The 15,801-nt window shown below is 34.0% G+C and overlaps 1 protein-coding gene across 5 annotated transcripts in view; it reads right to left on the bottom strand.

The window, feature by feature from the left end:
- Nucleotides 1–200: 200 nt before the first annotated feature.
- Nucleotides 201–15,801, bottom strand: part of LOC122436499 (rho GTPase-activating protein 29-like) — a 45,823-nt gene continuing 30,222 nt past the window's right edge. For all 5 annotated transcript variants that reach the window (XM_043460277.1, XM_043460280.1, XM_043460275.1 and 2 more), the window contains 9 exons: nucleotides 6,443–6,539; nucleotides 5,999–6,071; nucleotides 3,883–3,931; nucleotides 3,314–3,451; nucleotides 2,339–2,403; nucleotides 1,794–1,904; nucleotides 1,564–1,644; nucleotides 1,166–1,354; nucleotides 201–411 (listed from right to left, as the gene is read on the bottom strand). In XM_043460277.1, the coding sequence (XP_043316212.1) occupies nucleotides 202–411; nucleotides 1,166–1,354; nucleotides 1,564–1,644; nucleotides 1,794–1,904; nucleotides 2,339–2,403; nucleotides 3,314–3,451; nucleotides 3,883–3,931; nucleotides 5,999–6,071; nucleotides 6,443–6,539 (1,013 nt within the window). In that variant the 3' untranslated portion in view covers nucleotide 201. The remainder of the gene's footprint in view (nucleotides 412–1,165; nucleotides 1,355–1,563; nucleotides 1,645–1,793; nucleotides 1,905–2,338; nucleotides 2,404–3,313; nucleotides 3,452–3,882; nucleotides 3,932–5,998; nucleotides 6,072–6,442; nucleotides 6,540–15,801) is intronic.

Raw genomic sequence — 15,801 nt, 5'->3', positions numbered from 1 at the left:
AGAGAGTGGCTTAGAGGCAATTTCAATCACTCACCCTTCAATTTTAACCAAACGAATCATCAATCCATGGAGAAGAGAATAGATAAAAAAGCTCAAATCACATACTAGAATTAAAAACAGAGTCGTTTCAAACTCTAACCTTTCCTATAATCTCAGAAATTAAATCCTGTAAGAATTGCAACTCATCAAGTATTCTAGAGGTTATACAGTCTGTATATCTACAGATGTACAAACTTTTTTTTTTCTCTTTAAAATACTGAAGAAATTACTTACAGCTTTCAGGGTAAGATCACACTGGAAAACAAGTTTACGGAGTTGTGCTAAAATTTCTCTTTTGGTATTTTCTAGATCATTTCGTCTTTCTTCAACATTTGTCACGCACACTTTGTAGAGTTCATTTGCTTCTTCTACCTTTAGGAGTTATCAGAGAAAAAAATGATGCTGGTTCACTGAATCTGTATTTTAAAATAAATACTTATTCTAGTAAAGCTCAATTTAAATGATTGAAATGGTTTATGCATGAAAGTTCTGAAACATTCTATGTTTTAGATAGAATATTCCTAAAGATAAATATTCTGTTTTGGTCAGCAATTCAAGGACACCTGACTTCTATGAATAGTTACGTATAATTTACAATTAGTACATTGTCTATAAAATAAATGTCCATTAATAGACTTCTCTATTTATGTTTACCATTTCCTATAATCTTCTTACAGAATTTATCAATTATATTTCATAAACATTAATAACACAAAGCTTCTGCCTAGTCTTGCTAGCAGGTACTAGAATAAGTACACATATATACCCAGTTACCTAAATGGTGAACCTCCTGAACAATCAAGCAGAAAATATTAAATGATTGCCCTAAGATAGTTCCTTCACAGATAAACCCCAAAATTCAAAATATAAGCAACAATCTCTTAGCACAGCGGCTCTCAGAGTGGATCCCGAGCAGCAACAGCAGCAGCAGTCCCGGGCACCTGTTTGCGATCCACGTTGTGTGGGGCCAACTCCAGACCTACTACATCAGAAACTGAGGACGCGGCCCAGCAGTTTGTTTTGACAAGCCTTCCAGGTGGTCCTGATGCAGGTGAGAATTTGAGAACTGAAGCCTTAGCAGATTATTGCTAACTCAATAGTAACAAATAACAAAAAAGATGATTACTTTTTGAAGAGCCTCCTCTTCCAGCCTTCGCTTCTTTTCTAGCTGCCTATTGAGATTTTTTACTAATCCACTACTTGAGCTCAGATGTTCTTCTTCTGCACGAAACATGGAAGATTTTGCTTTTTCATATTCATCTTGACGTTGCATACACAACAATTTTGCCTTTTTAAGAGCAGTCTCTGTTTCAAGCTACACAGAATAAAAAGAGTATTAATATTAAATACAAAATAAGAAAAATCCTAATGTACAAATCTCTTCAGCACATTCAGCAAGACAGTTACTACTGAATTTTAGATAAACTATAGAATAAGATATGCATCTTCCCAGGGTATATATGCTGATAGACTGCTCATGATTTTTACATGTCCACAAACAGATGAAACTATTATAATACTAACCATTTTATTTTGCTCCTGCTTCCAAAGTTCTTTTATTTCTTTTCTTTGCTTTTCCATTTCATTTTTCCTCCCAAGTAGAGGCTGCCAAGGGCATTTTAAAACAACAACAAAAAAAAAACAGAAGAGAGAGAAAAAAGCTGTTTTCTAAAGGTACACTGCTGTTTAAAAAAAAAAAAAGTATAGTGTATATTAAAAAAAAAAAAAAGTACAGTGTATATATAAATTTTTACCTGCACAAATTTGTTGGCTTGGAGAGCTGCAATTGTTTGCTGTAAAAGGTGACTATTTTCTATATCATTAAGAAGGGCATTGGTAAATAAAGACTGCAGTGGCATAAACTCCTAGAATTTAAAATTGAAAAGAAAATTTTCCAATAGAAATGTACTAGAGTTCTAAATCCACCCCCATTATCTTTCTTCAAAAAGAGAAATTTTTAAGTTTAAATTTTTCTCAGAAAAATGACTATTCATAAGTATGACCATACGAAAAAATACTGAAGAAAATTAATTATAAGTAATTCTTAAACTAGTCAGCAAAATTAGTAGCTAACAAGATAATTAATATTCATATATATATATAAAACTGTAAATTTCCTAGCTTCTTCAATAATGAATATCTTTGTAAGTTTAAAAAGATTTTATCTTGTCAATAAAAAGGTTACTTAGCATTCAAGTTTCTTCCTGTATTAAGGACAAAATTTTCTGATTTTACATGGTATTATCAGGAGCTGAGTAATCGCTTGGCATAGAACCCTAGTAGTTCACTGACCACTTACCTGTAGTCCAATGTTAGTTCTAGTTGCCTCTGCCAACTTAACAATATTTCTAGTGGACTCCAATTCTGAAAAGGTCAAAGAAGGCATCAGAAGGTAAGTTCAACTTAACTTTTTCTCCTCCATACTCTAAAATTATCTGTAATCCCCCAATTGAAAAGTGATCACAAATACTAGTCTGCATCATGGTATGAAGCTATGATTCTTAATTGAAAGTACTCATCGAAATTAACTGGGAAACTTTCAAAATACACTTGCATAGATCTTACCTCTCTGGGGGACTGGGACCTAGGCCTGTTTATTATCCGTTTCTAAGGCTATTTAGGTGAATCTGATGGGCATCCCGTATTAAAGGCAAATAATGTAACAGAACGAGCACAGGTTTGGGGTAAATTCTGTATTTTGCCAGTTACTAATATGATCTTAGGCAAATCTGCTGACCTTAGGCAAATTCCCTGTCTCATTCACTTCCTCTGTTAAACAGGAATAAGAATTTTGTCTTGTCTACTTCCCAGGGTTTTGGTAAGGATTAAATCAGATAAGGGATGTGAAAGCACTTTGTTAATGTAAAACACTGGGAAAATATTAGCTATTAAGATGTTCCTCATATATGTTTCCATTGCCTTCTGATCTGATAGTTAGATTTTATCTGATAGTTGTTTTTTATCTCCTTTAACTATATTATCTGATTGCATTTCTTTTCGTTCATTAGAGTATGACTTCTTTAAAGGCAAAGACAGTACACTGTCATGGTGTCCCCATATCTAATGGTTGGTCCACAGTTCAATGTTCAATAAGTATATTTACTTTAAGGAGAGCCTTCCCTATTTCAAGAAAAGAAAATGGACAATGATTTTATTCACTACAATGAAAGCACTACTAATTTGGAATCATTATTTACAGTCTGTAGAAAATGAATCACAAAGAATTCAGTTCTTATGTTCCAGAGTTAATTAGATGCCCCAAAGGGCAACTCACCCAAATTCAGCTTCTTTTCAACCCATGAGACTATGTTCTTGGTATATTTTGACCATGTTTTAGCATATGACAAAGCCAGTTCTACAGAATTAGTGTTTTTTAACAGCATGCTGTCTAATTCTATAGGAGAAAAATTTCCTGAAAATAAAAAAATGTCAAGGTAAGTATATATTAAATAAGAGCTCATAACATGAAACCTTTAAAGGAGCATTAAAATCCTAAGATGTTTTTCAATGAAAACTGGTTGAAAAAAATGTGACAAATTCAGAAACAAAGGGTCACGGTTTGAGTTGAAAATAATTTCAAATTACATTTTTAAATCTCAATGCATATTTCTATTATTCATCAAGTTACAAACCCTATATAATTGTTGATCAGTCTCTATCATCACACTATCTGCTCTAGTAGATTTTTTTCCCTTAAGTTTTATATGTAACACTACATATTATTCATCTTATGTCTAAAATAAATACTTTCGGCTACTAAGCAAGAAGATTAAGTAATCCAAAACATTTATCAAAAGTAACTGCAAAATGTCTGACTAAAATTTTAAGTACCTCAAACATTACCTTTTTCACTGGATGAGTCCACTGATTCCACAGAAACACTTTCAAAAGACTTTAAAACAGGAAGAAAGCAAATTTAAGATTACAGCAGAAGGTAACAGATCTTTGCTTCAAACTTTTTTCACTCTAACTTGTTACTCTGAGATAATTCCTACTAAAGAATTTCAAGCATTTAGAACTCAAAGAGCCTGAGAAGCCTGTTTAAATGCCAGAACATTTAATAAGAACTATATAGCTTTTTACAACAGCAGTTCTCAAGGTCCAAGAATGAATAACCTCTTTGTTTACTAACAGCATTAATGAATCCATTCAAAATTTTAAATTCTGAAGATCTCAAAAATATTAGTCAGCAAGTTATAGAAGCAATCTAAATAGACTGCTATCTAAACAGAAGACAAAGACACTCTCTTTCAGCCATCCTTTACCGTTTTATTATATGATAAGCATATCATGCAAAGTCCAGCTTAGTGTGGAACTTTCTATGATGATGGAAATGTTCCATAGCTGCACTGTCCAATAAGGTAGCTACTAGCTACCTTTGAAAAATAGCATTAAAAAGTGGCTAATGTAAATGAGAATTAAAATTTTAATTTAATGCACTGCATGTGACATGCGGCTACCTTAATAGACAGTACAGGAAAAGGTTATCTATCAAATTGTGAGAGCTTATTATTCACTGCAAAAGCAATCATGTAAAACCTACATCTGAAGTCAAGCTCTATCACTTAGTAGCTATATGACACTGAGCTACATATTTATACTCACTTAAGTTTGCTTGCCCCTTCATAAAATGAGGCTAAGAACACCACTTCATAAGACTATTTTAAAGATTAAGATGATGTAGGTTTGGGGCTTCCTTGGTGGCTCAGTGGTAAATAATCCACCTGCCAATGCAGAAGACATGCGTTCGATTCCTAATCCAAGAGGATCCCACACGCCATGTGGAGCAAATAAGCCTGTGTCCCACAACTACTGTAGCCTGCACGCCCTAGAGCCTGTGCTCCGAAGTGAGAGAAGCCACTGCAACCAGACGCTCACACACAGCAACATGGGCCACAACAGGAGCACATGAATAAGACATATGATTCACACCTAAAATTTAAATTGTTTAGACCCCTGTTACACCAATAGAATGTTTTATTACACTTTCTAAATTAGCAGCAAGCTTGAAACATATAATTGAGGAAAAATCATAAATATCAGCATAATATTTAAAGATCTTGAAATTCTTCATAATTCTGATATGGTTTCTACACTGTCCTCCTTCAGTCATCAAATGGATGACTTCAGAATGTCACATTTTTTTTCTAAATACTGTAGTACATATAACAAACGGCCTTTAAGTGGTCATTCACATTTTGTATTATTTAAGAAAGACCTGTAGTTCTATTATTTTGACATAATAACAAGTACTTGGCATATTTCCAAATATGTGTTGCAATCCTTTTGGATCGGAATTCCAATCCTTTCTGGAAATCCTTAACAGGAAATGATCAACATATGTCCCTAATGCAGTCTGTTTAAATATCTTGAATTTGGTGAAAAAATATTACTCAAATGAAAATATTACTACTACGATTACTATAAATCTTTCAAGCAATATTCTACATACATTCCTAATATTCTATTATTTCATAGGCATTTTTCTGCAATTAGGAATCAGAACTCTAATTCTCTGACATACTTATAAGGATGCTCTTAGGGAGAACTAAGACCTACAGTTTTGTTAATAAGGTGTTTCATGGTAACAAACAAACTGTAGGGTATGTGAAAAGATTAACACCTTCTTCACTTTCTGTATCATTTTTCTAAGTTTCCACCAGTCTTTAAGACCTGTGACACTGTCAGGAAAGAAAAACAGCTAAGAACTACTGACTAAAATTTTGGATCATATGACATATAGATTCATTACATAAGACACTATAAAATTATCAGATACATTCTTTTAAAATGATAGTGTCACTTCAAAAGTACAACTAAATTTTTGGCCCCCAAATTGGCCATTTTCTTGCTACATTAAAAAACTATCAAAGACTAATGCTGAGATTAAGATTAGGATATTATTAAAATAGGAAGCTAAAAATATTAAAGTCTTTGCTTTCATACAAACTTGGCCTACCTTACTTTCCTGAGAAACAGGCAGTCGCAATAATGAATCATTGCCTACATCTCCCATAAGGAAGTTTGTCAAGCTATCCAGAGGAAGTTTAAAAAAAAAAAATAGAAATTAAAAAAACAAAGACAAAACACAAGTCGTTATATTGCTCTGTTACAAGCTTTACATTCAACATGTCATCTAGATTAAAAGAGCCTTAGATATAAACTCCTAAGACTCTATCCACATAAACTAAGCAGTCACTCACAAATGGATGCTGCTTCTGAATGGCCATAAACACCTCCAAATACAGCAATAAAGCAACACAGGATATAGCTTTTTCAAAGCTGTGATAATATTTTATGTTGGTTAATACTTTACTTTGCTTTACATACTGAATTATCGTGACACATACTCTCACTGAGACACTCAGGCCCTAAATTCTTGAAATGACAGTCCTCTACTTACATATTTCCAAAGGTAAAGGCCAAGGTTTCAATAGAAGAAAACACTTCTCTGAAGAGATCATTTTTGTTTTCTTCATTTACTTCTGTGAAGTTCACAGCTGTAGGGAAAAGGGGTTACAATAAATGAGGGGGAAAATAAACTAGATTTATACAAAGTCATTTAATCCCATAAAAATCCGCCATTACTTTCTAGAAGCATTAGAAGATTCAGAAACTAAAAAAACCTAATAAACAAAATAAATATGATGTTCAAGTTCTTCATTAAAGAAATCATACAAAAGAATCACCTTGCATAAAAGTAGCTGGCATTCCAAACTGACTCCTCCACACACTGCATTATTTGGCACATCCAAAAAGTGATTCAATGTGAAATCAATGGATCTTGAGTCATGGAGACCACGTTACATCAGCCCTCTCTCAGTAAGAGAGCTCTGTGCTATTTTCTCTTGCTTATTGCTTCATGGCATTTTTAAAAAACAGTTAAATGCACTGTGGCCCACTTAAGTCAATATGAAGTACATTTTCCACTACAAATTACCAATATCTAAAGTCATATATACATCTGACATAGCATAAAACCTATACACAAAGTCTATCATATTAACAACACCCAATACTTTAAAAAATTTTAATTCCTTATTTCTTCCTTTTTAAAGTCTTATTTCTTATAAGGTCCTTAGGCTCTGAGGTCCATTTAAATTGATATATAGCTGTCTTTTGTTTATCATAGTGATATTCTAACATTTTGCATTTTGTTAAAAGAAAATTATGAAACATAACTGGAAAAAGTTTCTTATTATAACTTTGTCTTTACACACCTTTGTTAAAAGCCCAGATACAATTTACAGAGACAAAACTTGAGGGTTGAATAGGTAAACTGTTTGAAGCATCACATTCTACTCAGACTGAGTTTAAGGAGCAACTGGCTCCTTGTATCCCACCCTCTCTAGGATCCCTGCCAATCACCCTCCCTAGGATCCCTGCCATTCACCCTCCCTAGGATCCCTGCCAATCACCCTCCTAGGATCTCTGCCAATAACTGGAAGAAGAGAAACCAAGTGGAGACGAAGCTACACTTTGTTTAAAAACAGAATTGTTCTTAAGCTTGGTTGTACATCAGACTTACTTTAGAAGCTTTAAAAACAAAATCCGAGGCCCACCACCCAAGATTCAGATTTTAAAAGCCTGGGGAAGCACAGATATTTATTCAAAATTTCTCCCAGGTGAATCTAATGTGCAACAAGAATTGAAAATGCTTTCTAGAAAGCTAGGATTCCTAAGAAGGGATGAATTAAAACCTCAAACCTGGAAGCCTCAGGAAATTACAACCAAGAGTTTATAGATAGGAGGGGCTAAGGTCCACACCTTTCATCATATTCCTCTAAATAGTCCTGATACAAAGATGAAGAAAAACTTAAGAACCACAACAAATAATTTTTAAAATATCTCAAAATTTAGGTTGTAGCTTACATAACCTAAACAGCTGAAAGAAATCCATACAAAATATATGAAACAACAGTTTTCAAGACACTAGCTATCAAGCAGCAAAGAAGAATCCAAACTTAACAATAAACAAACGTGGTAAGCTCTACAACTGCCCTAAGCTTACTGTCTCATAACACACACAGATTTCTGAGCAAAGGAAACTAACAGAGATAAAGAATGCCATTTTATAATCATGGAGTCAGTTCATCAGGAGGACATAATTTTATACATTTATGTACCCAATTAACAGCTTCAAAATGTATGAAACAAAAATTAATAGAACTGAAAAGAGAAATAGACAAATTCACAACTATAGTCAGAAATTTCAAAAACCCTCTCTCAATAATTGACAGAACCTGTAGACAGAAAATCAGTAGAGGATATGAAAGCCTTCAACCACACTATCAGACACATGGATGAGATGGACATTTAAGGAACCTCTACCCGATGACAGCAAAACACACATTCTTTTCAAGCATACAATGTAAATTTACAAAGATGGAACATATTATGGGCCATAAAAGCAGTCTCAGTGGGTTTAAAGGGATTCTAGCCAGCAAAATATGTTCTGTGACTAGATGGAATTAAACAATAAAAATCTCTGTAAAAATTCTCAAATATTAGGAAACTAACACACTTCTAACTAACCCCATGGGTAAAAGAAGAAAAAGGGAAATTAGCAAGTATTTTGAACACAATGAAAAGACACTGTATCAATATTGGTAAAGGTGGGGGCAAAGAGGTGCAGAAGGGAGGGATTACCACGGGGCATGCATCACCTGGACTGTGATGGTTCCACAAGAATATGAATACCAAAATTGATCAGATTGTACCCTTAATTTAAATATGTGCAGTTTACTGTAAGTCAATTATACCTCAATAATGCTGTCTTAAAAACTGCGCTGGAAAGTAGACTTCAAACATAATTTAAAATGGAATACCAGAAAAAAATGTAAAGCCTACTTCTATTTCCTAATTTTAACATGTTAGACTTTAAAGACTTCCTGGTGGAAGTCTTCCTGGTGGACTTCCCTGGTGGCTTAGACGGTAAAGCATCTGCCTACAATGTGGAAGACCTGGGTTCAATCCCTGGGTCGGGAAGATCTCGTGGAGAAGGAAATGGCAACCCACTCCAGTATTCTTGCCTGGAAAATCCCATGGACCGAGGAGCCTGGTAGGCTACAGTCCACGGGGTCGCAACGACTGAACGACTTCATTCATTCATTCAGACTTTAAAGAAAAGAAAAAAAACTACTTTTATAACACTTGGCAGAATTCTGTAATTATTCTTCCTTTCCTATAAATATATTTTTCAAACCACAAAACAGGACAGGGAGACTTCAAAAAATAATTGTAAGTAATGAAAAGACAATTATTTGAACCATCTTCAGTCCTTATCTTCATCCCTACTCAAATGAGGTTACAGCCATCTACTGAAAATTCCTCTTCTTGCCTTTGCCTCCACTTCAAAACAGCTCTATATCTCTAATTTCCTTTAACTTCTTTTGCTCCTGCCCAGGGTTTCAAAGAATAATCTTCAGCTCCTTTCCAAAAATATATCTTGCCATTCTCTCCTGCATTCTCCAAAACCCTGTACCACCACTGCTGTGCTCAGTCACGTCCAACTCTTTGCAACCCCATGGACTGTAGTCCACCAGGCTCCTCTGTCCTCCTCCCTCAAGGCTCCCCTAGTTCCCACTAGCTGACACTTTTTATGATACTAATAACACACCCAAATCTTTTCTATGGGAAAAATTAAATTTACCATATTTCTCCTTAAAGCCATCATCCTCATTCAGCATTTCTTTACTGACAAACCTCTATAAATAGATAATGACTGAATGCACTAGGATTTGACTTTTCATCCAGTTTAATGGTTAGCAGGGGTTGGAAAACTTTTTCTGTAAGGGGCTAGATAGTAAATATTTTAGACTTTTCAGGCCATACAATCTGTTGCAACTATATTCAACTCTGTATAAAGGAGTCAAACATAAACAAATAAATTTGAGTAGTTGTTTCTAATAAAACTTTATTTACAAAAACTGGCAGCAGGTCAGATTTGGCCCACTGGTAGTACTAATAGTTTGTGCACCCCTGGTTAAAAGGATGGGTTCCAAAGCCAGTATGCCTAGGTTAAATCCTAAATCTGTCCATCTCTTATGAGGTCAGGTAGCTTAACTGCTCTGTTCCTCAGTTTCCTCATTTATAAAATGGGGATAATAATACGTATTTTGAGAACCACTGTGAAGACTGAATGAACATAGAAGGGAACTTTTTATATAGAAAATACTCAATGTCTCACTCAATACCACTCAACAACACTGTCAGTAATCTGCAACTATATTAGTCAAACTTAGAAGTCTTTTTTTCCTTTTAAGTGTTCATCCTATTTGATCATTCTGCAACTCTCAACAACCCTACCACTTAATACATATGGAACTGAACAAATCTATGTTTCAGCTTTCTTATCTGCAAAACAGGAGCTGATATAATAATTTCCTATAGAGATTAATGGGTAATCCATGTAAAGAGCTTAACAGTATGTACATCCTCAATATATTATGTCAGCTATTATTACTGTAAGTATTAACCACTTTCATCGTCTTGAAGCATTTTGCTTAGAAGCAATACATTATAGTTAACTAGAGGAAGCAAAGCTTCAGAGGTTCAAACCTGAGTTTAAATCTGACCCATATCACTTCCTGTTTTACTCTGACAATTTCTCATATGTAAACTGAAAGGAACTAAGAAAACAAATGTAAAGCACCTAGGGTGTGGAACTTGGTATTTAGTAAATCTGAGCACCCTCATGTTCTTCATCTATCTGTAGACAATTGTGCTTCATACAGCTGTTTCCACTCAGTCCAAAGTTCTCATCTTGGCCTTCTTCTCTATACATTATCCCCATAGAATCTCACCACTTTCAGTATCTTTAAGCAAATAATCCTCAAACTACCTATCTAGGTTTCTCCTCTGAGCTCCACTGGTCTGTTTGATATGTTCCTCCCCCTCCTTTCTAGTCTTCACCCACCAGCACTGTGATCTCAGCATGTACGAAACCAAACCCTCATCTTCTCACATGCTCTGCCCCTCAAGTCTACTCTTTTCCATACATTTCCTAGCTCATTAGTTTTGCTTCCAAAGTGCCTCTGAAGTTTTTTCCTTCCATCCCATTCCCATTGACACTGACTTAGTTCAAAGAGGACATTTTACTTCCAGTCTGGACTATTTAACAACCTGCTAATTAGCCTCTCTGTCTCCACTCTCTCCTATTAGCTGACCTTCAAAATCAAATTTAAAAAATTTTGTGCAAAGTTTAAATATCTCGAGTTCCCTATTAAGTCACAACAAGGAGCACTAAAACACATTTAGTACCTCTTTAAGAAAACACTGAATAATTTTCATACATATACTCTACTAGAACAGCAACTCTGAAACAATTTTACAATAACCAACCTTTGGTAAAAAATACACATCACATCATGACCAAGTATACCATAAACATATAATAGTTATCAGTTATATAACACCTTTAAAGTTTCTGAAACATCCTTAAGCCTTAAACTTCTTTTCTATTCTCTTTCAAATTTTAAAAATGCTGGCTACAATTCATTAATGTGATGTCATAAATCAGAGGCCAAAGTTTGAAAACTGCTGAATTAAAAGATACAATGGAAGACAATTTTCACCAGTTGCATGGGGAAAATGGCAAAAACACAAACCAAAAGCTACAAGATTTATAAAATGAAAACTTCACATTGCTTCTGAGAAACAAAAAGACAACTTGAAGAATTTACATGCATTCTATATTCTCAGAAATGCTAAGTATACAAATTGCTCCTTAATTTTATTTATAAAGTTAATTATAAATTAACTATAATCTATGTTTATAGACTTAATTACAAATTAATTTAAATTTAATTCAAATCACCTTCAAAATATTAACACATATTTTTTGGAACTAGGACAAATCAATTCAAAAGTGCTTATGGAAAAATAAAATCCTGAACAAAAAGAGTACTGGAAAGAGGAGCTATCCCTACCAGACACTAAACATACTATAAAACAATGGAGACAATAAGGTATTGACACATAACTAAACAAATCAAGGGGAGAAAATAAACTCTAGAAATAGGTTATTAAATATAGGTGACAATGTAGTACATTTATGATAAAGATGGTATCTTAAACCAATGGGGAAAATATGAATTATTCAATAAACTAGCTAGAAACATAGATATTCTGGAATGTACCAAAGATTTAAATTTAATAAACAACACCATGAAAACATTTGAAGAAAAAACAATGGCAAATGCTATTATAATCTCCAAGCAGGGAAATCTTTCCCTTATACTCAAAAAAATACAAAAGATTGAGATATAGATGCAAAATAAAATAAAATAAGCAACTTAAAAGATAAAAACAAACTGAAGAAAACCTGCAACTTATGTCAAAGATTAAGGACTAATTTCACTTATAGTTTCTATAAATCACTAGTAAATCAGTACTAAAAAACGACCATCAAGAAAAAAATCTGAATCAACAGTCAAGTCACATAAAATGATGTGCAAATGGCTCTGAAACATATGAAAAGATACTCAACTATACCCAAAATAAGGGAAAAGCAAATCAAATCTATACTGAGATACCAGTTTTTGCTATCAGATTGGATAATAAAGTCTGGTCACCAGCTCTGTTGGCAAAGGTGTATGAAATTAGTTTCTTCAGCGTGACTATCAGAAAGACAGAAACTCTATGGAGGATGTTAGCAATATAAAAAACATAAATGCACATGTGCTCTGTTCTAGTAACTACTCACCTAGGAATATACACAAGCTATTCATTGAAGTACTGTTTGTAATTAAAAAATTAGAAACAATCCAAACATCTATTAGTAGTGAACTGGTTAAATTAATTATAATACATCAATATAATGGAATATCATGTTGCTTTGAAAAAATAAATAACAGCAAAAGAGGACTTTTATATACAGATAACTCAGAACAATAAGCAAAGAGCAGAATGTTACCCTTTGCATAAGAAAGAGAACATACTGTATTTGCTTCTGTATATGTAATATGTCTTCAGAAAGATACATAAAAAACCAGTAACAGTTGTTGCTTATCTAGGGAAAGGAATGGGTAGCTAAGGTCTGAGGTGGAAAGACACTTCACTGATTGAATACCTTTTTATAATGTTTGCCCTACGAATCATGTAAATGAATTGCCTATTAAAAAATTAAGTTTCAAAACAAAACATGTGAGGCTTCTACAATTTTGGATACATAATTAAAACTTATTTTTCTTCTTTTGTTGCCAATTTTTAAATATAGGGCAAAATACAGATCATGAAAAACCTTAAAAATGGCCCTTTTATATTACAAATGAGGTTTACCAAAATGCTTGTAAATGATGAAAACACAACTACTACATACACAATAAATTACTGAGTGATACGATGTCTTCATCTACTTCACAAATAAGCTGTATCTCTCTTACCATATTGCAAATATTTTGTCAGACTGAGCTTCCTGCTTGGAAACAACAAGACACAGGAAATACAAACCACTATTTGAACAAATGGGGAAAAGCTAAGGATTTTTCTTTTAAGATTATTAAAAGGTAAATTCCACATTTAAAATAAAAAATAAGAGAAGTTAAAGGATTTCAATTTTATTCCAATGCAACTGTTATTATTATGCAGAGGAAGTGCATAGATTTCATGCATTCACACCCTGAGCAGCACAAACAAAATTATACCTCCCTGATCTAACTGTCTTTAGGGCTTCCCAGGTGGCTCAAACCTGAAGAATCCTCCTGCCAAGCAGGAGACTGGAGTTAATTCCTGGATCGGGAAGATACCCTGGAGGAGGAAATGGCAACGCACTCCAGTATTCTTTCCTGGGAAATTCCATGAAGAGAGGAGCCTGGCATGCTACAATTCATGGGGTCATAAACAAGTCAGACACCACTGAACAACTAAACAACAACAACAATAATAAAAAATGGTTTCTACACTTCAAACCCTGGCCTTTCCAGGGTTTGAAAACTAAATTAAGATTAAATGAAAGAATTAAATAAGCTCTAATATGACACCAATTTTCTAGGTTACTGAATATTTCTCATTTGAGTTATCAATGACATTTTTAGATGGCCTCAACAATAAGATAAGGGGGGTCATTTAGAAACTTAAAACTTACACCAAATAAAACACAATTTTTAGTTTTCTAGCTTCATGGAGTCCTACTGAAACAGAGTAAGTGGAGTCCTACTGAAACAATAAATTCCCCAACAACAAAGTAATCTTCTAAATTTCATCAAACACAAAAGTAAGACTGTAACAATAATTCCAAGGGTAAAGACAATCTTAGCTGGAAATAATACTCAAAAAATTGCTTTACCTCAAAGAAAAAAGATCTGTAAAGCAGTGGAGAGGTCACTTTCTTTCTGTTTCTGGAATGTGGACATCAACCATACACAGACACCCTCCTTCCCCAGGACATCCTGACTATACACAATAGCTACTGACAACAATTGAATGAACTGTGGTCGTTATTTTCAAGCATGGAAATTTTACTATCTATAGACACAAATTACTCTAACTTACATTAAATTGTGCTTATAAACAATCTATTTAAAAACATATTTGGTTACTATGCATTTTTAAGAGTCACAACAGAAGCTATCCACTTTGAAACCATCTATATTTTGCCAGTGCTTGAAATAGAGAAAAAAAGAGAACCACGCAAATGGGATAAATCTACATAAAAAGTAGGGAAGGCAGTTCTTAAGTACATGGACTATATTGTACTGACAATGTTTTTATTTTCTCTTCCTGCCTAATCCCTTGACACTTGCCCTTTGCCCTCTCTACATCAATCACATCATGTTTTTCACATCCAGAGCTCTACAAGCATCCAGAATTGCAGTTCCAATCCCTGCCCTAGACCAGTTAATATTCACCTGACCTTTGAGACTCAGGACAGGTAATCCCTCTCCCCAAAAAAGCCTCTCATTTCATTACTCAACCTATGGTGACTCACTTTCGGTGAGTTAAACTAAACTGTTAAACTATTTGAGTTCACATTACCTATCAGGTTAACATTTAACACTGACAATCACTGATTAGAACCTAACATTTTAAAAATTCCGTACATCTTTCACCAGATAATCTACCTCATCTTCTCTGTCCCTGGGATCTCACATTCAGCTCTCTACTCAATCTGCACACTCTGAGTTGGTGTCATCCTCTTCCACCACTCACAGGTCAACAACAATTCAAGTCCACTACATCTTCAACTTCAAACTTCAGCTTAATCCCTTACACTCAACCTGTCCTATGTTTCATCAAATCAACAGTCATCTCCTCTTCTGTAACAGCCACACTCTACTTCTACCACACCCCAGCTTCTGCCTTAGCTCAGACCGTCAACCCTCATCTAGCCCATTATTTCCAATAATCTCCTAACTGAACTCCTTTGACCCTGGTGTCATTTTTCTCAATATTTATATAATGCAGCCTAGAATAATTGATTTTAACAATTTTTGGTCCAAATTATTTCATCAAAGGATAATGTCCTAATTCTTATTTCTTTTAGCACATGTAATATATACACACACATTTATATACACATATATGATAACTTATTCTACAATTTTAGTTTCATTTATCCACATTTTAAAATAAGGTACCAATTAAGTTTACTTTTTTCCCATTTGTTTCCCTCCTTTAAGTGGAGTCACTACAAATGGCCATTTTCCAGCATCAATTGTCCTCAGATAACAAAGACTTTTTGTGCACCAGTAACTTATTTCAAAAGAGCATACATACTTTCAAAAAACTCAAAAATTTTAAACGTCAGTTGTTTAGTTAATT

This window comes from Cervus canadensis, unplaced genomic scaffold (assembly GCF_019320065.1).
Source record: "Cervus canadensis isolate Bull #8, Minnesota unplaced genomic scaffold, ASM1932006v1 Scaffold_018, whole genome shotgun sequence".
In the NCBI taxonomy this organism is placed as follows: domain Eukaryota; kingdom Metazoa; phylum Chordata; class Mammalia; order Artiodactyla; family Cervidae; genus Cervus; species Cervus canadensis.
The sequence above is the reverse complement of the archived record's forward strand: the minus strand, read 5'-3'. Positions and strand labels throughout refer to the sequence as shown.